This window comes from Nymphalis io, chromosome 16, assembly GCF_905147045.1.
Source record: "Nymphalis io chromosome 16, ilAglIoxx1.1, whole genome shotgun sequence".
Taxonomy (NCBI): Eukaryota; Metazoa; Arthropoda; class Insecta; order Lepidoptera; family Nymphalidae; genus Nymphalis; species Nymphalis io.
Window position 1 is genome coordinate 12,679,214 of NC_065903.1, and position 23,983 is coordinate 12,703,196.

Here is a 23,983-nt window from a genome sequence, read left to right on the forward strand (position 1 = left end):
AAGAGAGTTCGGAAGTTTACTTACATAATTAGACCAACACATAACCAGTTCTGACAAATTTATAGCGGACGAGTTATCGGGCACATGATATACAAATAGAGTCGTTATTATATAATAAACAAACTATTACTATTGTTAATAATACAGTGTCATAAAATTATAAATGTTTTAAAATATAAGATTTTATGTTCCTGTTCCTTCATCTGAATATAATGATTTATTCTGAAAATTACGCAAAAGACATTTCAGTCTACAGCGTACTTTAGTCAGATTAATAAAAGTCCTGGAAGTCTTATGAGAATATTTCATCGATATATTATTTTTATTATTTTTTATTGGAAGCCGAGATGGCCCAGTGGTAAGAACGCGTGAATCTTAACCGATGATCGTGGGTTCAAACCCGGGCAAGCACCACTGAATTTTCATGTGCTTAATTTGTGATTATAATTCATCTCGTGCTTCACGGTGAAGGAAAACATCGTGAGGAAACCTGCATGTGTCTAATTTCACTGAAATTCTGCCACATGTGTATTCCACCAACCCGCATTGGAGCAGCGTGGTGGAATAAGCTCCAAAACCTTCTCCTCAAAATGAGGAGAGGAGGCCTTTAGCCCAGCAGTGGGACATTCACAGGCTGTTTCGGATTTCGGATTCGGATATTATTTTCATCTAAAGGTAGATTTCCTGCTTCTCTACAGCCAGACATTCCTAGACGTACATTGGTACATTTTTCATAGCCAAACATGGCCTGTCCCCCATATAACTTAAGTCAAATTAAGGTTATAGTTGTTTTAGGCGAAGAATAATAAATTTCTACTATTTTTGAAAACATTTTTTTATTTTTAAATCTTGTCTGAAATATTCTGTGTCCTGATTTACAAACTAAAGATAAGATTAAAATAGTATTGTACCGGGAGAGTGTCTATCATCAATATTAAATTGAATGCCAATTTCGTGCTCTAAAAGCAAACGCCAAATGAATTAAACAAATAAAAATAAGTGTTATTATAATAGCCATGCAATTCGCTTTTATATTGTGACATTTATGTGTTCAAAATCGTGTTCTATTGTTAAATAAACGCGAATGTATTGTTATTTGATGTTACGATTTTATATATATTTTATGTGAAATTATTGAAGCACTTTTATTGTTTGTCGTAATAACTCGTAACAGGATAATATAAATTGTTTAAACTATGAAAAACAAACAAATGAAATATTTACTTTTCATATGGTTGTTTTTTTTCTACAAATAATAATAATATAATATGTGGTATTGTATTATATGTAGTCCCACCGGTCATAGACATCACCGCTGTAAGGAATATTAACGAATCCTTACATCACCAATGCGATACTAATAAGTAAGATGTCACGACCCTTGTGGCAGTAGTTACACTGGCTAACTCATATTTCAAACCGGAACACAACAATACTAAGAATTGCTATTTGGCGGTAGAATATCCAATGGGTGGAACCTAACAAGACGGGCTTGCACAAAGTCCTACCACCAAGAATATTTTGGAATAATAATTAAATTCAACTTATACGGAGCAGATGCTGTAACCTGATGAAAAATAGTTACCGTCACCGCCGCTTATATGCTGTACTCCTTGACGTGTCTATTTATTTTGTTATTTAGATAGGTACACGAACAGAATATAAACTGGACATATATTAAAATTACGAATTTAAGCTAGATACATTCCCAAACATGGGTACACGGCATGCTCATTAAAATAATGTGAATACAGTCAGTTACTCTTTATATACAAACATGTAAGATTATCCAAATAACAATTAATATTTATATACATTCATCCATTTAAATTAATTGACTCGGAAAAAATAATATAATATCAAAATAAAAAATAAATAATTTAGAATTAAAACAATAAAATTATCGAACTGGAATTAAATTAAATACATATATATCAAGTATGCACGTCTATCAATAAGTCATTAAGTACAATCAATCAATCATTGGATCGTTGATATTATTTGATTTAATTACTTTATTTTACATAAATAGTATGTTTAGCATTCAGAAGTGAAAAATGATATTAAAAAAACCTTGAATTGGTCTTTTCGAAAATAGAACACCATATCATACAAATTGATGTAAATAATTCAATTACTCTTAAAAATCCAAATACTTTACGCAATTGAAAATATTATACAAATCACATGTCGCGCCAAAAATTAATTAATTATATTACTTTTCTGTTTACTAGCAAAATGGCGGCATGAAATTAGTTTAGCGTTCATCTTCTTTTTTTATTTTAACAACGCAGTGTCTGCATCAAGGAATCTCTTAACTGTATATTATATATGTAATTAATTAGTAACATTTTAATAAATATAATAATTAGTATATTATATTATATAATCTAATTAATTATATGCAATTATACTTCGTGATTTGGACTAAATATTGTAGTTGTTTTATAATACGAACGTGGGTACGAGTAATTTGTTTTTAATTGTAATGTAATATGTATATTTAATATTTATATTTTTATTTGTTTATATATCATAATACAAAAGTATATAAGTACGTTAAAAAGTTAATTTTACTCCTACGAAGCCAGGATGGGTAGCTAGTATAAAATAATAACATAATATAAGATATTAAAAGTTAAAAACATAACAAGTAACACCGGTGAAACGACCGCTCATCGTCAATCTCATTCCGCCGCCATTTTCTGCGTCGCGCGTCTCTGACGTCACTCGCCCCCACACGTAATCGGCGGTACGTGTCACACATCCATGGGTCTCTTTCACACTCGTACTCATTCGCATTTGCCATATTCGGTTCATGGCGGCCGCATCGAACGTATTTTGTTTACATATTTTGCTTGACCAAAATGTCGAAGAGATCTATGTACAAGTACTGTGTTGTGCCTGGTTGTAGGAATACAACAGTTCGTACGCCGAACAAGTTATTCTTTAGCATGCCGGTCGGAGAGCAGAGACGGAGCGAGTGGTGTCGTGTGATGGGCCGAAATCAGCCGAAACACCGGCCCCTGCATCCGAAGTCAAGTCGTTATGTTTGTGAGGATCACTTTGACGTAAGAAATTGCTTGTTATCATACAATGATAACGATTTACTGGTTCTAATATATATATTAGGGATAACTTTATGATTGGTAACAAGTGCAGTGATTCATTTGCGATGTAATTGTAGTTGTGATTATAGTAAATGTTATTTATTTACAAGTAAAAAAATCAAGTTTGTTTAAATGTGACGTAAAATAATTTGAATTAATAATATAAATAATTAAGATCTAAAAATTATTATCAAAACACGTTCAGGTGTTTAAAACATTAAAAAAGCTATTTGTTTACACTGCCCATTATGAATCAATAATGACTACCAGTGGAGTTGTGAACTTGTCGCGATAGAATTTTTGTATTAGAATAGGTTTAACCACAGGAGGCGTAGTTAAAATTAAACAATTTTGACATTGAAATGATGGATAATATCAATGGTCGAGATCTTGAGTAATCTATGATATTCATTATGGATTCACGAAAATGGCGTTTTGAATATCAGTACAATTGTTATAAGGATAAATTTAGTCAAGTAGTATAGTGTTGTTTTATAAATAAATATATATTAATCTATAACTGTTTGTACATAATATAACAGATATGTTTTTTTTTTATAGAATAGGAAGGCGGACGATCATATGGGCCACCTAAAGGTAAGTGGTCACCAAACGCCCTTAGACATTGTCATTGTAAGAAATGTTAACCATCGCTTACATCACCAATGCGCCACCAACCTTGGGAACTAAGATGTTATGTCCCTTGTGCCTGTAATTACATTGGCTCACTCACCCTTCAAACCGGAACACAACAATACCAAGTACTGCTGTTTTGCGGTAGAATAACTGATGAGTGGGTGGTACCTACCCAGATGAGCCTGCACAAAGCTCTACCACCAGTAAAAAAATGTGCTTAATTTGTTATTATAATTCATCTCGTGCATTACGGTGAAGGAAAACATCGTGAGAAAACCTGCATGTGTCTAATTTCACTGAAATTCTGCCACATGTGATTTCCACCAACCCGCATCGGTGCAGCCTGGAGGAATAAGCTCCAAACCTTCTCCTTAAAAAAGAGGAGATGAGACCTTTAGCCCAGTAGTGGGACATTCACGGGCTGTTAGGGTTTGTTAGATGTAAGTGTTGCTTCGATCGCGTGCGGAGGGGTGGAGGGGGGCTAGGTACCCCATGTCCTTTACTGTAACCCTGCCATTATGTATTTAAAATTTTATGACGTGAAAGCGTAACAAACAAACACTATACTACAGTACTGGCGGTAGGGCTCGGTGCAAGCTCGTCTGGGTATCCCACTCATCAGATATTCTACCGCCAAACAGCAGTACTTCGTAAGGGTGAGTGGGCCAGTGTAATTACAGGCACAAGAGCCATGACATCATAGTTCCCAAGGTTGTGCCTATAAATATAAATAAAATAAATGCCTATGTCTATAAGCGTTGGTGATCACTTACCATCAGGTGGCCCATATGCTCGTCCGCCTCTATAAAAAAAACTCACTTTCGAATTTATAATATTAGTAAGGATGCGTATTTTTAATTGATTGCCCGTGTTTTTTGTTCGTAAATATAAGATAAAAATTAAAATGTCTCATTTTAGTTGGAACATGACATGGCAAATTATTTAAGATGGAAGTTGGTTGGTTCGTCGAGACTATTCCTGAGGAAAGGTGTCGTTCCCCACAAGTTTCACTGTCAGAACAGAGTAACCAGTAAATCGGGGAATCAGATCGAATGCAGCAGCCCATTGCACATTAAGGAGGAGGACAGTGACGGGGAGACAGTTGATTGCAACAGCGACCTAAACGAGGCAAGTGATTTAGAAGAATCAGTGGACCCAGCGCTGGGACACTCCGAGCTCAATACACACAAGCCAGCTGTTGAGAATACATGTGATAATTACACACCCTGCGAACCTTACATAGTCAGCATTATATATGTTAAGAAAACAAAGAAAAGACGAGACACGTAGTTATTTACGTACATACATTAGTCAGAATGTTATCTTTTAAGATATCGTTTTAATGTATTACATAATAAATCTGTTAGGAATAAACAGCAGAGATATTTGACGTGGCCGCTGTGTAAGCGACACAGGCGAGCCTATTGCGTTACAACGATTATCTTCGCTTTCCTTATTCCTGTCAGTGGTCGTTAAGTGGTCGACTATAATTATTACTGAAAATTTGAGGAACACATATATGAATTTGCATGTTTCGAACATTTTTTTTTCTTGTAAAACTCGGATAAATAAATAACACCACGGTTGTTTTCTTTAAATATTTGAATCTTTTATTATTAATTTAATAAACAGCTGTTCAAGCGGTTTTCAAGTTCGTCTCGATACTTTATATATCGCCTTTACGTACAATAAGTACCAAGATTGTTGAATGTGTTGGTGGCCAGTGCTTACCTGGGCCCACAGTCTTCGGTTGCGATTCATATATCTTCAGATATCTTCTAGCCATTAAGCACATTCGCCGCTCTTGGCCCACAACATCAAACGATTTTGTAATTATTGACATTTTTATTTTTGCAAACTTTATATAAAGAATAAAAATGCAAAATGTATAGCGTCTAATGGTACTTATGATGCTTTCGCTAAATGTTGTTTAAGTATTAAGGTAAGTTATTTCTATGTACATTATACAATTCAGTTTAAAAGTAGGTTATATTAAAAATGAAACGGAAATATTGTTTTAATTATTTTTGTACTTAATTGAGCTCTTAGCGTAATGGATTTTAGTTGATCCGTACGATTGAAATTGTAGACTCAAATACATCTTTAATGATAACTTGTCGTTTTATTCTAAGATTAACGAAACGCGCGGATTCGCCAGCGTGGAATTCAGCTTGTGTCAAAAATAATACCTAGTATTATATAATCGGATTGAATAAAATTTATTTTTTTGGTTTTGCTAAGTCGCAAATAGCAATATAAACTCAAAGAGGCAATTGCACAGACAGATGCTTCAATGTTATGAACATGACTATCTGCAAAATTGAAGAATAATAATTTTTGACCTTTTCTGTGTTTTTTTTTTGTTTTATACTTTGTTTTCATATAACTTAGCTTTCAAATTACGCTAGTAATTGAAGTGAGGTCACTGCATCACGTGTACAAGGCGTGCATCGACCAAACCTGTCAGAAACTTGACCAGTATAGTGGAGAGACTTCGAGGCCGAGAGCCCAGTATATTGAATCATTCCAACTGTAGCCCTAAAGCGATTTGCTATTCAAATAAGATTACATATTCAACGGACATGATATCTCGGGGCTGGACGATGTTGGTGTTTCAGGTATTTCGTTTCAATGGGGGGTGAGGGGGATGAGGGGGGTGTTGTAGGTAAGTAAATATGAAAATGATTTTCATTTATCTGATATGTTATATCTACATATTGGTATCGTCTGTGAATTGTCCAACTTTTTTGACTTTCAATACTCATATTTTTTGCAAAACCTTTCTTATTATATAAAGCTTTATTAATACAAAAAACATACTTAGGTAAAAAAATAGTTTCTTATATTTATACAATGTAAGTAAATAGCTGTCACTTTCATGACTTGTGAAATGATAAAAAACATATTTTGGATATGTTGCGAGGTTTCGGATATCTCGTGTTGAGATAGTCAGTGGTATATAGAGTACCGTAGTATCATTCAAAGACGGTAACTGACCAAACAGAATTAAGTGATGATGAACATTTTTGAGCTCGTTGTTACCTTTGATATCTTCTTAAAAACATATTCAAGTATATGATACCTACTTTACATCAATTAACTTATATAGTATTTATAAAAAAAACCATAACTGTGCAGGTTATATAATTTTAGTGCACGAAAATGCAGACTGAGTATTTCATAAACATCAAATTTATTGGCTCGCCTGAGATTTTAAATAACGCTCACGAGATCTGCAGCTAAAAGACCGACAAGACATTACTATCTATTGCATACCTATGTCTGTAGCATAGATCATATAATACTATACTCATAGTAATACTTGTCTGTACTAATATCTCTAACAACTAACATTCAAGCTTTTATATATGACTGCCGTTTCATATAAAACAGGTCAATTGGTATATACTGTAAATATCACCGAGCAGTGACCTGGAAGAAGTGGCCTATATCGGAAAATAACTGTATTGAAAGCGTAACACGTCGCGAGAGAACATACTTACACGACACGAATTTGGAAATATAAAGAAAACAGTTTACATTTTAAATTCAATTTGTAACGTATGCGGCTGAAATTTTTGTGATATTTGGCCAGTTTTGACCAATTTTTCAAGTTCAATACTTTTACAGAAAAGTTTTTAATCCTTACTCTTCCAGCCAACCTGATGATAAAAGGCGAGTTAATAGGTGTGAAAAATATAGAAATTAAACTTAGATGTAAAATGCAATAATACACAATAAAAATAAAATATATTAACAAACTTACACATCACACCGATATTTTGTGTATGTATGTGTATACATATATATATGTATATATGTGCAGATTTCTTCCGATTTTTTTTTGCAACACAGCAGAAAATGAATTCAATCAACAGCCAATCGTTGTCCACTGCTTAACATAGGCCTCTCCCAAGGTGCGCCAAAGCTCCCTGTCCTCCGCCTTCCGCATCCAGTTGGTGCCCGCCACCTTCTTAAGGTCGTCGGTCCACCTGGCTGGAGGGCGCCCTACGCTGCGCTTGCCGATTCGCGGTCTCCACTCTAGGACTCGTCTACTCCAACGGCCATCGGTCCTACAACATACGTGACCAGCCCACTGCCACTTCAGCCTGCTAATTTTGCAAGCTATGTCGGTGACTCCGGTTCTTTTCCGGATAATCGCATTTCTGATCTTATTTTTCAAAGATTTTTTTTTTTTTATAGAATAGGAAGGGGGACGAGCATATGGGCCACCTGATGGTAAGTGGTCACCAACGCTCTTAGACATTGGCATTGTAAGAAATGTCAACCATCGCTTACATATCCAATGCGCCACCAACCTTGGGAACTAAGATTTTATGTCCCTTGTGCCTGTAATTACACTGGCTCACTCACCCTTCAAACCGGAACACAACAATATCAAGTATTGCTGTTTTGCGGTAGAATATCTGATGAGTGGGTGGTACCTACCCAGACGAGCTTGCACAAAGCCCTACCACCAGTAGTAGATACTCCGAGCATAGCTCGCTCCATAGCACGCTCCATAGCAGAGCGACTTTGAATTTGTGGACTAGTCCCGCAGTTAGTGTCCACGTTTCGGCACCGTATGTCATGGCAGGTAAGACGCATTGGTTGAAGACTTTCGTCTTCAAACATTGCGGTATAGACGACTTGAGGACTTGACGAAGGTTGCCAAATGCTGCCCATCCCAAGCGAATGCTTCGATCGGCTTCCTTCTCGAAGTTATTCCTACCGACTTGTATTATCTGTCCTAGGTAGGTATATTCACTAACAACTTCGAGAGGTTTCCCCTCGACGTATATCGGTCCCGGCACGACATGCCTATTGAACATGACCTTGGTCTTGTCCAAGTTTATACCGAGACCGACACACCGGGAAGACTCGCCTATACTACGCAGCATTTCGGTGAGTCGTTCCAGCGACTCTGCTATGATGACGATATCGTCGGCAAATCGAAGGTGTGAGATGTACTCGCCGTTTACATTGACTCCATACCCAGTCCAATCCAGCATCTTGAAAACGTCTTCCAACGCGTTGGTGAACAGTTTCGGGGATATTACATCCCCCTGTCTCAACCCTCAGCACAGTTGGATCGCCTTCGTCTTACAGTCCTGGATGTGGACAGTCATTGTAGCGGCGTTGTACAGACATCTCAGTACCTCGATATATCTCCAATCGATATGACATCTCTGCAATGAGTCGAGCACTGCCCAGATTTCGATGGAATCGAAGGCTTTCTTGTAGTCCACAAATGCCATACACAGTGGCTGATTGTACTCTTCTGCAGAAGACTGCACAATCTGCCAAACAGTATGGATGTGGTCCACGGTGCTGTAGCCTGATCGAAAGCCAGCTTGCTCTGGGGACTGGAACTCATCAAGTCCTCTAGCGAGACGGTTCGTGACGACTCTTGAGAACAGCTTATACACGTGATTGGTCTGTAGTTTTTCAAGAGGGTTTTATCACCTTTCTTGAAAAACAGTACCACCTCACTCCCGCTCCACGTTTCCGTGGTCTTGCCATGTTGGATGACGGAATTAAAGAGGCTTGCTAGCTCTTTCAGGACCAGAGTCCCGCCTGCCTTAAGCAACTCTGTTGTGATTCCATCATCTCCCGGAGCTTTGTTTTTTTTTACTGATTCCCACGGGTTTATCCGATCTTGAAGAGAACAACTGCCCATAAAACCTCTCTACTTCTCCGACAATTTCAGGCCTAGAGGTAACGACTCTACCATTTTCAGTTTTAAGTTTTGTCAGACGCGGCCTCCAGTGCGAGCGAACACTTTCGATCCCCAATTTTGCTCAATCGTAGCCTTGATGGCACGGGTATTGGAGCGTCGGAGATCGCGTCGAGTCAGCGTTTTTATTGTTCGATTTAAGGCCTTATCTGACAAAAACGATGGTAGTTCTCGTCGTTTTCTCATGAGCTCGAGTGTCTCAGCAGAGAGTTTTGGTGCGTTGTCTCTTCTCTGTGGCGGAAAACACTCGCGGGATGTGTTTTGCAGTATTTTGACCAGCGTGTCGGTTCTCTCATCAATGCTGCTTATGGTTTCCAACGCGGTGAATTGATTTTGAAGTTCCATTTGGAACTTTTCGGAGCCTTGAGCAGCTTGGAGCATGGTAGGTCGGAGAGTAGACCTCATCATTCTCGATCTTTCGGCTTTTAAGTTGATATTTAGAGTGCCTCGAACCAAGCGGTGATCACTTCCGGTATTAAACCCGTTGATCACTGAAACATCTCTAAATATGTGCCTTTTATTCGAAATGATAAAGTCTATCTCGTTCCTTGTCACGTTATCGGGGCTTCGCCAGGTCCACCTCCTCTGAGGCTTCTTTTGAAAGAAAAATTCATCAAAAAAAGCCCCTGCGCTTCGAGAAAGTTTACCAGCATTTGCCCCCTGTGATTTCTGCAGCCCAAGCCGTAAGGTCCGACTTTCGATTCACCGCTATCTTGTACTCCCACTTTAGCATTAAAGTCTCCCATAACAACATTGTAGTGGGCCTTCGAGGTGTCGTTGAGGGCCTTTGCGATGTCCTCGTACATCGCTTCGACCACATCATCAGAGTATGTCGAAGTTGGCGCATATACCTGTACGACCTTCAGGGAGTACCTGTCGGAGTGTTTTAGGACAAGGTACGCTACCCGGTTCGACACACTACTGATTTCCACAATGCTGCTAATGAGATCCTTTTTGACTAGAAAACCGACACCACCCTGGGAGAGGTTATCACCTTCGCGGAAGTAGAGTAAGTTACCGGACTCTAGAGTTATCGTGTCCTCCCCCTGTCTTCGGACTTCAGATAACCCCAGTATATGCCAGTTTATATGACTTAACTCTACTTCTAATTCGGCAAGGTGATGGTCCAGCCTCATCGAGCGTCCATTGTACGTTGCCATGTGCAGTCGTTTTATACGGTAGCCTGCCGTGAACCGGTGATTCTTAGCACCCCTTGCCCTGCCGATACCGCGACCGCTACCTTGGTCGGGCCTAGCGGGCTTGCCGGTAACTGGGGGCCTTTTTTTTGGGCGCATCTGCCATTAAGGAGGGTTTGCCCATACTCGCCGCGCTGGGCAGGCGTGTTGGCGAGCGCAGTAGGGGGGTAAGATGTTTATGGGGGGGGACGCTGCTGCCCATCCCCCCTTTTCCCCGTCCCTCAGTCGCCTCTTACGACACCCACGGGATGAGATTGGGGGAGTACTATTCTAAGCCGGTACTCCACGGCACTAAAAATGAATTAGGAACACAAAAAAAGTAAATAAAAAACTTAATCTTGAATTTCCGGGCTTGAATCAGCAACCTCTAAAGGTTAGAAGAGGTTCTATTTTTTTTTACTTATCTAGTTATTTTCTTATTCTTTTCTTGTCTATATATACGTATATTTATGTTATAACTAAATTAACAATTAGGATGTTAACAATTGTGTCAAAATAATGCTTATATTATAAACAATTAAATAGTACTTATGTAGCAGCCTGTAAATGTCCCATTGCTGATCTAAGGTCTCGTCTCTTTTTGAAGAACAGGATTGAAGCTTATTCTACGACGCTGCTCAATACGTATTGGTGGATACATAATGTGTCATTATGTTTCTACCGACAAATACAAAGTCTTCCTTCACCGCTGAGCACGAAATGAATTATAAATACTAATTAATCACGTAAAAATTCAGTGGTGCTTGTCTGGGTTTGAATCCGCAATCTCCGGCTAAAATTCACTTGCTCTAACCACTAGGCCACCTTGGCTCAGCTGCACTTAAAACGTATTAAATTATTTATTGTAATTTAATTAAATTTTAACGGTAATATAAGTAGTGTCGAACAGATAAAAACCTCTAAAGTACTTTACCGTTTTAAAGTTTTTAATCTAAACGACTTTGTAAGTTCGCATAAGAAAAAGATAAGGATTGCTCTCGATAGCTTCAGAACGAACCCTCATGCCTTGGTAATGTAATTAAGGTTATCAGCTCAGTTATGACCGGAGTGCGGGTTGAGAGCATCTTTGCATGGTAAGGCTTTCGTCAGGAGAATAAACTTGAATCACTCTAAGCGTTTCAACAAAGGGAACAGTTGAAAATCGTTTTGCCGTTTATCATGATAGATTTAAAAGCCTTATCGTGGGGTCTCATCACGAACAAAGTGAAATTAGTTAAAAAAAAAGATAATAGCGGCGTTACATGTTTCATATAAAATTGAATACGAGAGGCATATATTCTAACTTTAAAAAAATACTTAAAGCAAGAGAAAAGAAAGTCATGGATAAATTTATAATTTTTTGAAGTTTTATAAAATTCAATAATATTGTTATATTTCTGGCGGCAATAATGGGTACTATGTTGTAATGGCACGATCTTTCTTAATAATTACATATCGTAGGTTCATAGATGGCGCTGCAAGCTATTTTTATTTTACATAGCAAAGTTAATTAATATAAAATAAATGTGTATAGTAAATCTAAACCTCCAAGAGACTTAATAAATAAACAAGATACTAAAACTGGTTTTACTGGTGGTAGGGCTTTGTGCAAGCTCGTCTGGGTAGGTACCACCCACTCATCAGATATTCTACCGCAAAACAGCAATACTTGATATTGTTGTGTTCCGGTTTGAAGGGTGAGTGAGCCAGTGTAATTATAGGCACAAGGGACATAACATCTTAGTTTCCTAGATTGGTGGCGGTTAACATTTCTTATAATGTCTATGGGCGTTGGTGACCCCTTACCATCAGGTGACCCATATGCTCGTCTGCCTTCCTTTTCTATAAAAAAAAAAAAAAACAGTTTGCCTCCACTTCTTTTAGATTAATATTATATTATAATAAAATTATTTCTTAGATTGATTTAATATTGCTTAATATACTTTAATAATTTCCATTATATACAGACATTTATATTTATATAAAATACAAAATTAAAACAAAAAGAACAAAATACACATTACAAATTTTAAAGAAGAAACACGCCGTCTACAAAATTGTCCTGTGGCATTGTACCCAAGGCGCTGGCACTGTTGCCTCTCTGCATCGCTATACTTAGCCTTTGGGCTAATTAAGCGCCAGCTCTTGGGTCACCAGAAGCGTGGACCAGTTTCTTAGAAATATCTTTTATGATTCTTTTTGTATCGAACGACCATGGACCCAATGTTTCAAAACCCAGTTCCGCAAATTCATATTCGTTTCATAAAAATAAAGATTAGATAAATAATTAATTTAGACATTTAATTAATTTATTAATTTAATTTCTCTTTCTTAGATTAATACAAATATATGTCATTGTAAAGAAAACTATCATTCAGATTCATTTTGGCTTTTGATTCCCAGTGTATTGAATGCTTCCCAGAAACTCACTTGCCCACAAAATTACAAAATGATTTTAAAAAATACAGAACTTGGCCCAGTGTTCATTACAATATTTGATAATTTTATCTTTTTACATATTTAAGTTATACTTGATATTGATTTGGTTTGGTAAAAAACAAAAGCCAACGGCACGCGGTGTTCCCAGGCGGTCACCCATCCAAGTACTGAACGCGCCCGACGTTGCTTAACTTCGGTGATCGGACGAGAACCGGTGTATTCAACGTGGTATGGACGTTGGCGATTGAAGAGTCGAATTACGTTATGAATTTATTTAATCCATGTCATTGAATACGAGGAATATGATATTAATTCTCAGTATACTTAATCTAGTGAACTGAATTTCGCAAGAACTCCCTTGTTGCAGATGTCGATGGGCGATGGTAGTTGCTTTCCATCAGGTGAGCCGCCAGCCCGTTAGCCCTCTTATATATAAAAAAAAATATATATTTATTCATCAACATCAAAAATTCTTCTGTAGGAAACATTTTATAAAATCTACAAAACAAACACTTGGGAAGTGATTTATATATACCCTAAAAAGAAAGTAGAAAAGTAAATTTGTATTTAATTATGTACTGTTAATTTTAGCAAATAATTATAATAATAATTATTATTATTTAATGCCATTATGTACAAAAAATAAATTGCACTGCAAGGGCAATTTCATCATTTAGTGATCTCCTCCAATCATCCTGTATTAGAAAGGAAATCGTTGGGTTGCACGGAAACCTGGTATTTTTGTCTTATTTCCATTTATTTTCCGCAATCAAAATTTAATTTATATGATTTTCTTTACGAGCTGCACATAAATCGGTAAAAGAATTAAACATGTATCTACAACGTTATTAAATTTTTTTTTAAATAGTTTCTTAAGTTAGTAATATCAATTTTGAGACAATAACCTGGATGGTTAAATGATAGAACCAGGAAGTAAATTGTAAAACGTTATGATCGGAAACAGTTCAGGCGCAGGGTCGACGACTTTACGTGCTTTCCTCGACACTCCCGTGTCAAAGTACAAAGTACAAAGTGTACACGCCTCCAGCTTCCAGACTCCGAGGTGCTACTGAAAAGTAGAAAAAACCCAACAGCTCTTCATCGGCCCGACCTGGCGAAATATAGAAATATAATAATTATAATATAATGTTTTTTTGCCAAATAGCTTAATCAATTTCTTTTTATCTTCAGCGCTATATTTTTGAGTAGCTCCCATACCTAAATGTAATGTATGGAGGCGTTTTATTCAATATAATATGCAAGTACTTAAGATATATACACGTGTAGGGGAGACCGCGAGCCGAGTTCAAAGGTTTAAATTAATTAAACTTGATAATAGGATTACTCGGAATGCTCTTAAACATGATAATATTTGGGAAAGGTTTGACTTTTATTTGCTGATTAACGATTCCAATCTAATTTACAAAAAAATTAAAGATAATTTATTTTTATTATTTGACAATCTAGATGGCCCTGCGTTTAGAATTAGTAGTTAGATGCAGGTCTACCGCAAAACAGTAGTACTTGGTATTGTTGTGTTCCGGTTTGAAGGGTGAGTGAGCCAGTGTAACTACAGCCACATGGGACATAACATCTTAGTTCCCAAGGTTGGTGGCGCGTTGGTGATGTAAGCGATGGTTAACATTTATTACAATGTCAATGTTTATGGGCGTTGGTGACCACTTACCATCAGGTGGCCCATATGCTCGTCCGCCTTCCTATTTTATAAAAAAAAGTACATAAAACATAATAAATACACCAATAGAAGTAATAAATTTTATTATGTGTTAATTTTAATATCTTTAATATAATAAACTTATGAGATATTTTAATTTTTATTAAAACAAAATATCATATATTGTTAATTCAATGACAGTCGTTCAGTTCTCCTTTTTTATCTCTATGTGCGGAAAAACAATTTTTTAACTTTATTACCAAACAATGGCAATCACGTTCTGAAACCGATTATATTTTTATTAAATCAAATACAATTTATTATATTAAATATATAAAAATATTAAATTAAATACATTAAGTGAAGTACATAAATAAGTATTTCTAACAAACATGAAGGCTGACTAATGCTATCTTTTAAACATTCTACTAAAATAATTTTAAGTCACTCGTAATCTTTACATTTAGAGTATTTTAGATTTAAATCATTTGTGATGTGTATTTTGTGACGTACACGCATTGATATATAAAAAACCCTGTGTACACATTCAGAACACTTTTAGTTATATGCTGTAGTTAGGCGGTAACTTCTAATAGTAACCGACTACGGGCTTGATTCTCACTAACAGCAAACCGGCTGTGACGCAGGTGCTCCCATAAGTTTCTATTCGGAACATTTGTTTTGCCGCACTGTAATATACGAACGGCATTCGCGAAAAGGTTGTCTGGTTTAGCCTAGCTTAATAATAACACAGATTATATATCAATGACATGAATTAAATAAATTTATGATATATTTTGATTAAACATTTTTTTTTACCGTATAAGCCCCTAATTCGACACTTCAATCGCCAACGTCCATACCACGTTGAATACACCGGTTCTCGTCCGATCACCGAAGTTAAGCAACGTCGGGCGCGTTCAGTACTTGTATGGGTGACCGCCTGGGAACACCGCGTGCCGTTGGCTTTTGTTTTTTACCAAACCAAATCAATATCAAGTATAACTTAAATATGTAATAAAATAAAATTATCAAATATTGTAATGAACACTGAGCCAGTTTTATTTTTTTTATATCATTTTGTTATGTTGTAGGCAGGTGAGAGTTGCTGTAAAGCATTCAAAATACCGGGAAATAAAAGCCAAAATGAATCTGAATTGATAGATGAATGATAGTTTTCTTTAAAATGACAGATATTTGTATTAATCTAAGAAATAATTATATTATAATATAATATAAATCTACAAGTAAAAGAGCCAAGCTTCTTGTTTTCTTGTTTATTTTTTTATATAGAATAGGAAGGCGGACGAGCATATGGGTCACCTAATGGTAACTGGTCACCGACGCTCATAGACATTGGCATTGTAAGAAATGTTAAGCATCGCTTTCATCATCAATGCGCCACCAACCTTGGGAACTAAGATGTTATGTCCCTTGTGCCTGTAATTACACTGGCTCACTCATCCTTCAAACCGGAACACAAAAATACCAAGTACTAATGTTTTGCGGTAGAATTACTGATGAGTGGGTGGTACCTACCCAGACGAGCTTACACAAAACTCTACCACCAGTACATTCGCATAACTATTGTTTGTAATTTGTTTCACATTAAGGTATGAGTTATAGCGTTTATTCCATTTTCATCAACGCGAGCACTCACGTCGTATACACTCGTGAAGGTCGCTACGCGCCAATGTTACGAGTTCCTCGAGTTAACGCCGCTACTTGTTAGTGTTGGACTCGTTTCTGTTCACGACCCCCCCCCCCTTCCTACTAACCCCAACCCGTACATCCCACAACACACTCGTTGCCGCAGACTGTTGCCAAATCAAATTATAAAAAAAGAATTACTTCACTGAGATTTATAAGCTTATTTTCATTATTTATTTCGTAATAATGGGCATATTTATGTTTTTCTGAAAACACTAATGCATATTGTCGGCGTGCGTTACGATTATTAAATATATTTTTGACAATTCTGAGTTACTTATGTTCAATTTTCTGATGTTTGAGGAGATCAAGTCTGTTTACCAAAATATACTTCGACTTTGAATTGCTTAAGGAATTCTTTCCCTGGCATTCTACACTCACCTAGATATTGATAAAAAAACTTACACACGTGTACATGTGTAGATGGACAGATAGACAAAGAATACATGAAAAACTAGTTTATATGAATAGATGTGGCCCAGTGGCTAAAAAACTAATCGTAACTGTCGATTGTGATTTGCGATTCATAACGTGCTCGGCGGTCACGGAAAACATCGCGAGGAAACCTGTATGTGTCGGACAAAATTCTGCCTCATGTATATCCAACCCGCGTTGGAGCTACCCGGTAGATCCAGCTGCATACTTTATCCATACACGCAGCGTGATAATTATTGGCTGTTAATTTTACATGCCCTATACAATAAGTATAGGGATACATTAGAAATATTTATTTTAGTTTCTTTGGTTGGCGGCCTATTGACAGACTATTGAATATCTAAGAACAGAGCTGATCTCTTACCATTTAGTGTACAATATGTCCGCCTTGCGTACTTAAATAAAATTAATTATAAAAAAAGGAAGCACGTGATTAAACCCTATGTATAGATTTAATTAGATTTTAAGAACGGTTTCCATGAAATAGTACATAGGGTTATGCTAATAGCCATATTCATATTGTTGAATTTTAATGAGATAACTTGACATAAATCAGCATCACAACGCGTCACGGCGACCGTCACTCGTGGACTGTCGTAACGCAAAATTAATCCGATTATGTTATTTGTTGACCAGAATACAAAAACCAGCATTGTGTCAATTTGTTTAAAATCAATTTATTTGTCATGGAGGATCATGGAGAATATAATTATAATTTGTAAGTAGTTCTTACTTTTGCCGTCAATAAGTAAGTGTAACGCTTCTGCGTTGGACAAAAGGATTTCAATTATGATTTTATTATAAATTTCCGATTCAATACGTTCGTCCTGCAACAGATATTCTACCGCAAAACAGCAGTACTTGTTATTGTTGTGTTCCGGTTTGAAGGGTGAATGAGCCAGTGTAATTACAGGCACAAGGGACATAAAATCTTAGTTCCCAAGGTTGGTGGCGCATTGGCTGCATAAGCGATGGTTGACATTTCTTACAATGCCCATGTCTAAGGGCGTTTGGTGACCACTTCCCATCAGGTGGCCCATATGCTCGTCCGCTTTCCTATTGTATAAAAAAAAAAAAAAAACAAGTTATTCGTTTACAAAATAAGATCCCGTAGATTTGTTCAAGATTGCTTATTAATAAAATATTTTAACACAGAATGTGTTAATATGCATTTAAATTGAAAAATAACTATTGGTACAATCTATATAGCGGAAACCTGTGTAACTTTATGTGCAATTTAATCCTCTATCATGACGATTCAAAAGTGCTTATTACAGTTTAATCTATTCCTGGTGTGAGTGTAGTGAATGTGTGACTCCTTAACTCTGGGCTACAACTGAGATTTAAATAACTTTTTAATAGCCAACATGGGCCAGCCTTATCTACTAGACAGTGGACCAACGATGCTGTCAAAATAAAACAACATACGTACCCAAACTAAACAAAATTCCATTTAAAATTGTATATGGAAGTCAATTTCGAGTCCATATTATTATGCGAATATTATTGAGTATTTTTAAAACGCATGTATTATTTTTTGGACCGAAAACGTCAAGTTAAAACGAAGTTAAATATCATCGTAGCGTAAAGCGCCGTGATTGTCGCTCGCTGTCAGACGCAGACAGCCGCGAAGCGCGATCATTGATTCCGACACGAATTTATTTACATTCCACGGTTCTGAATATCGCCTGCAGGTAGACTGCCTGACGCCTATGTTACGATATACGTATTCAATTATATGGATATTTCGTAAGTCTTATTTATGAATTTTCTTTATACTGATTAAGTATGTGTTTTCAAGTTAAACAAGAGCCGAGACGATCTAATATAGAGCAAGTGGATCTTATTCGCAGATCGTGAGTTAAAGTCCAGGCAAGCAGCACTGCATTTTATGTCTTTTATATGAATTTTATATGTTATCTCGAGTTCAGCGGTGATGGTATATATCGTTAGGAAACCTGCACGTGTTGGAAGAAATTCTGAAATCAGCGCGGTGTTGCGTGCACAGATCGTCGGCACTCGATCAAGTCGCGCCGCTCTACCCGCGTCGGACTTTATATCGCGTATACTCGTTGCTATCTACATCATTATAACCCTGTTGACACAATCACGGTCCCTTGGATCACTGCCTTAGAGCCTTCTGAACTCCAACGAATAGGTAAATTATAAATGTATGTCAATAAAGAAGAAGTATGTATAGACTATTCCAAACGCAGAATTAGTAAACTTAAACAAATCTTAGATTTATATATTCGATGCGATTTGTTATATATAATGGCTCTGCTATATAATGCACTTTAAACAGTTCTTGATTAACATAGTTTTAATTACATATACAATATTCCACTTAACTACTTATATTTTTACTTCAATTTTCTTTTAAAGTTTCGATAAGAACTTCCGATAACGACTTGAATTCTCAAGATTTATCTTTCTCTTATCTTATGGTTGGAAAATGCTAAAGGTGAGATGGTTTTATTCAAATGACGTGAAACCTCTTTGAATGATAATATATAATTGGAGTCAAATATTTTTGACGTAAAAGAAATTAATTATCATTTTCATTTAATTTTTTAAACCCAGGGTCCACTTTTGACACGACACGGTTGCTATTTCTATAAATTTTTTAATTTTCATTTATCATGTTTTCTGTTATTATTGTTGATTTTTTTCTAGCACATATTGTGTAGTTAATCGAATGCCTTCACAGAGTCGATGATAGAAATTACTTAAAATATAATTCTTATCATCAACACAGTGGTAATGTACATATTTGATTATATCGGTCAATCCGCCTTTAAATATACTAAGCGTAAATAATTGGACAGATCTCAAAATGAAATAGATACACATTTCTGATGCGTTCTTCTGTGACTCTGCTTTAGATGCGTTGAGGCTTAAATCTACTGTGGAATGACGTCAGAAAACGATACTTAGAAGTTAAGTGGGAAAGAGAGCTAAATATATACTTATACGTATGTAATATGTTCAATCGTCAAAGACGGATAGTATATGTAATGGAGACCGAAAGTAAATTAATTTAAAGTTAAATATCAAACTCGTGTAACATTTAACGCGCGTACATAAAGCACACGCACCTTTTTTACTTATACGGTAATTTAATTCAATTAATGAAAGGACAGACTTCAATTAAATCGCTATGTCCAAAGTTCCTACAAACGAAATCACGAGCCCAGCTCGTAAACATAATTTAAAACATGCGAAGGCTTCATTACCACAAAAATTTGTTTCATGTTCATTCGTTCATCTTTCCCGAGTTTCGAATTCCCTCGCAGCGACGGAGTAATTGAATGAACAAATTTTGATAAACGAAGAATTGACGAAACCCTTATCCCGAATATGATTTCTGGAAATATTTTATCTTTTCCTTTGTTACAGAGATTTCATTTGCATATTATTTTTTACAGTTGAATGAAAAAAATGGGTCGACGTAATGACTAATCTGTTTCTTATTCATAAAGGTAAGAGGTTACAGTTCTACTCTATTGGGTCGTATGTCACGGCCCAATTGTGTTATATTTTAAAGGATAGCAACGCACATGTAAGCCCTCCGTTTTTTTTTTGCACCGATTTGCAGGTGTCCAATGGCGGTGGTAGTCAGTTCCCATTAGGTGAGCCAACTGTCCGTTCGCTCCCTTATAACTTTAAAAAACCTACATAATATAGTCAACCTTTGATAATAATGGGCTTTTTCTCTAACATGCTAGGACCCTCTATCACTCCTTATTGTTTCTTGTAAATTTATCCTAATATCTTATTACGATCCGCTAGCTACTAGATCTAGCTAGTGTTATAGCACTTAAACATTTTTTTATAATTATCACGATGTAACATGATGTTTTAAAGCTATTTATAAGAGCCTACTTGAATAAAGAATATTTTGATTTTCATTTCGTCTTTTAACCAGCGTCTCTCGGCTCGGCTGTCTCGGCTTTATAGTAAAAACTTGCGACGCAATTCTGTAATCGATGGTTCAAAAATAAAATATCGCACATTCGTTTCTCCCAAATCTAAATGGTAATGGACCCGTCACGTGTATAAAAGGCCAGATAATATATTCAGTGGTCATTTTTCATGGCAAAACTGTTCAATAGGGTCGCTATCCACCAGCGATCTTCTTGCCTGCTCCGTTTTTCATCAATTTCAACCCAGATGTATCACCATCGCTTAACCTGTAATATAATAATATAGGTTTAAAGATCTTTATTCCCATAAAAGACACAAGCTCGGAAACAATGAAGGTAAAGCTCAACACTTAGCATCGTAAGCTTTCAGTTATTTATCCATTCAATGTGGTTATTTTTAAAGTGGGTAGTTTTGAAAACTATGTTCCAATAGTTTAGTCTTAAATACATTGAATGATGTAAACATTTCCTGGGTTCTGGTTTTATGTGGGTAAGACACTCGCACGTCGCGTTCGCAGTGCACGTTTACTCGTTTGCTACAACATCAAAGGATAGGCAAGTATGGAATAAGCTGTTTAATTTTTTTTAAATATTATTATATGTATTCAATAAACAATTTCGATCTGTGTCTACTTAGCCATTAGTACAGAAAATTTCATAGCAGCCAAATATATACAAATGCAGGTGCTCCATACGACACTCTCATAGTCCGACTTGACATTTGCCTTTGCAGCACATTAACCGAGAGAGATAAGGCGTTTCCGGGGTACGGGAGTGTACGAAGTAACATTGCAAACTTGCCCGAATAAAATTCGTGACAACATCGGAGGCGCGCAGAGCTCACAGTCGTTGAACTCGTGACCACAACAGAAGGACGACTTTTTCGAAATGTCGATAAAATTATTAAGAAAGTTACTGTGGTGGTTAAAACCTGAATAAAAAAAATATGCGTGTATTTTATTCTACCAATAAATACGCGGATTTATTCACATGTATCATGTATTAGATTAGTGCAGAATATGGCTGAATTTCTATCACAACTTGTGTGTTGTGTGGAACCGGTGTGGTTTTAAAGAATAATAACATTAACCCCGTAAAGTAATTTATTTTCCAGCACGTCAGAGAAGATTAAAGAATTTATATAGAATTGAAGCGTCAATAGCGGAGACTTTACAGAACGATTGTCGTGTTTATTATTAATTTATTTGACATTGAAAATTGAAATTGTTGTTAACTATTACTATTCGTTTACACAAAATACGTCATTATATTATAAAATACGTCATTATATTTTTAAAAATAACAATAATATCCTGGGACATTTTTCACACACGGCCATCTGATCCCAAATTAAGCTTGTACAAAGCTTGTGCTATGGAAACCAGACAACTGATATACTTACATTTACTACTTTTCTTTTGTAAATATATACTTATTTAGATTATTACACTCAGACTCAGGACAAATAGACATGTTCATGCACACAAATGATTGTCCTGGGTGGGAATCGAACCCACAACCTTCGGCATGATAGGCAAGTATCTACCAACCACGCCAACCGGCTCGTCTTTATTATATATTTATGAGTTCAATAGTACATAGGTTGGTACAACAGTTTAACTTACTTAGCAAAACGTGGGTTAACTATAAGCAATTACTCATTGAATAACATATGTATATAATATAATTATGTGGTAACTCTATCTGCTTCATGTACATACGTGTATGTTATGTATATTATTATTTATGTATATATATGAATAAAATATTTTCTAATAGGCTAAAAGTAAAAAATAAATTAGTTAAATCAAGATAATATTGTCCACACGTACATAAAAAATGTGATTCCGGCCAGGATCGAACTGGCGGCCTTCTGCGTGTAAAGCAGATGTGACAACCACTACACCACGGAACCGTATACTCGTTGTGCCAAATATCAAGTACAGCAGCGCGAAATGTGAAAGTATCGGAATTCATTACATAGTAAGAAACACGAAGGAAATAAATAGCTCGCTATACAAATTAGTCACGTGTTACTGCGCACGCGCACTCTTTTAATTATAACAATAATATAATATTATATAAGTTACTATTTATAATTATGATAATGTATGAAGTTTCTGGGCAGTTTATCGCAGAAGAATTTACAATCCGAAACCGTCCCACCGATGCCGCTTTAAGATTGATAAGCTTATAGATAAAATAATAGCTTCACTTGTCTTAATTATGTAAACAAAAATATATATTTAGCACCCAGAAGTGAAACTGATTTTTTAAATTTTATTTGATATTTAAAAATAGAACACCATCGATGTAAATAACTCCTTCAATTTCTCTTAAAAATCCAAATAACACAAATGTGTTCATTTGTGTTATTTGGATTCACACAAATTCAACAAATCGCGCAAATAATAATTAATTTATTAACTTTACCTAACGAATAACAAAACGGCGGTTTTAATTTAGCGCGCGTCTTTTTTTTTAACAATGCTTTCGTATCGATCAATGAGTCTCCTAGCTATATGTTATTTTATGTCGACTTTTTTTCAAAGTATTTAAATTTTTTTACATTCTATGTAAAAACCGATGTTTGTAAAAAGTTTTCTATGAAAATTTATTTGTACTAGGGAGAGTCTATAGAGTTCTATGGATTCGGCCCACCACGGCGACTCCATATGTCATAGTCTCCTGCTATGGAGACTATGACATATGGAGTAGAAGGAGACGGTGGAGTAGGATTTGGAGAGGGCCGATTCCACTCAGCGGAAACGACAAAGGTGTCTTCGCTCTACCACAGCCCCGATGTCCGGGGCTTTAAAGATAAGGCGTAATAGTGGAGCCGTGAATGCGTGAGATGGGACCCGCTTGTCCTATTTTATACGGGCTTGAGGATGACGATAGCCGGGATAGCCTCGTGTTGCTGTACGCACTAGCGAGGAGTGTGTGGGGGGTGATATTAACTTCCGAGAAACGTGTGGAGCAAGGGGTTGCGTGTGGTCATGCGTCATATTAACACAATCCTCAAGCCGATCCGTCGACGGCCATCGTAGTGGTTTTAGTGGGTAAGAATCTCACATAACACTGAATTAAAATTAAATAGCTAGGGGGTGAATTTTCAACACGCTGTCTTAATACTAACC

At 36.3% G+C, this 23,983-nt stretch overlaps 1 protein-coding gene and 3 non-coding genes across 4 annotated transcripts; 2 read left to right on the top strand and 2 right to left on the bottom strand.

Moving 5' to 3' along the window:
- Positions 1 to 2,819: 2,819 nt before the first annotated feature.
- Positions 2,820 to 5,915, top strand: LOC126774351 (uncharacterized). Its single transcript, XM_050495838.1, has 2 exons — positions 2,820 to 3,071; positions 4,665 to 5,915. Exons 1-2 carry the CDS (start codon positions 2,868 to 2,870, stop codon positions 5,034 to 5,036), a joined length of 576 nt encoding a protein of 191 aa, XP_050351795.1. The 5' UTR covers positions 2,820 to 2,867; the 3' UTR covers positions 5,037 to 5,915.
- A 7,305-nt stretch (positions 5,916 to 13,220) lies between these two features.
- Positions 13,221 to 13,339, bottom strand: LOC126774607 (5S ribosomal RNA). The gene has a single exon (XR_007669828.1). It is a non-coding gene; the product is annotated as a 5S ribosomal RNA (ribosomal RNA).
- A 2,282-nt stretch (positions 13,340 to 15,621) lies between these two features.
- Positions 15,622 to 15,740, top strand: LOC126774611 (5S ribosomal RNA). The gene has a single exon (XR_007669832.1). It is a non-coding gene; the product is annotated as a 5S ribosomal RNA (ribosomal RNA).
- A 6,945-nt stretch (positions 15,741 to 22,685) lies between these two features.
- Trnav-uac (transfer RNA valine (anticodon UAC)) lies at positions 22,686 to 22,758 on the bottom strand. Its single transcript has one exon. It is a non-coding gene; the product is annotated as a tRNA-Val (tRNA).
- Positions 22,759 to 23,983: the final 1,225 nt, after the last annotated feature.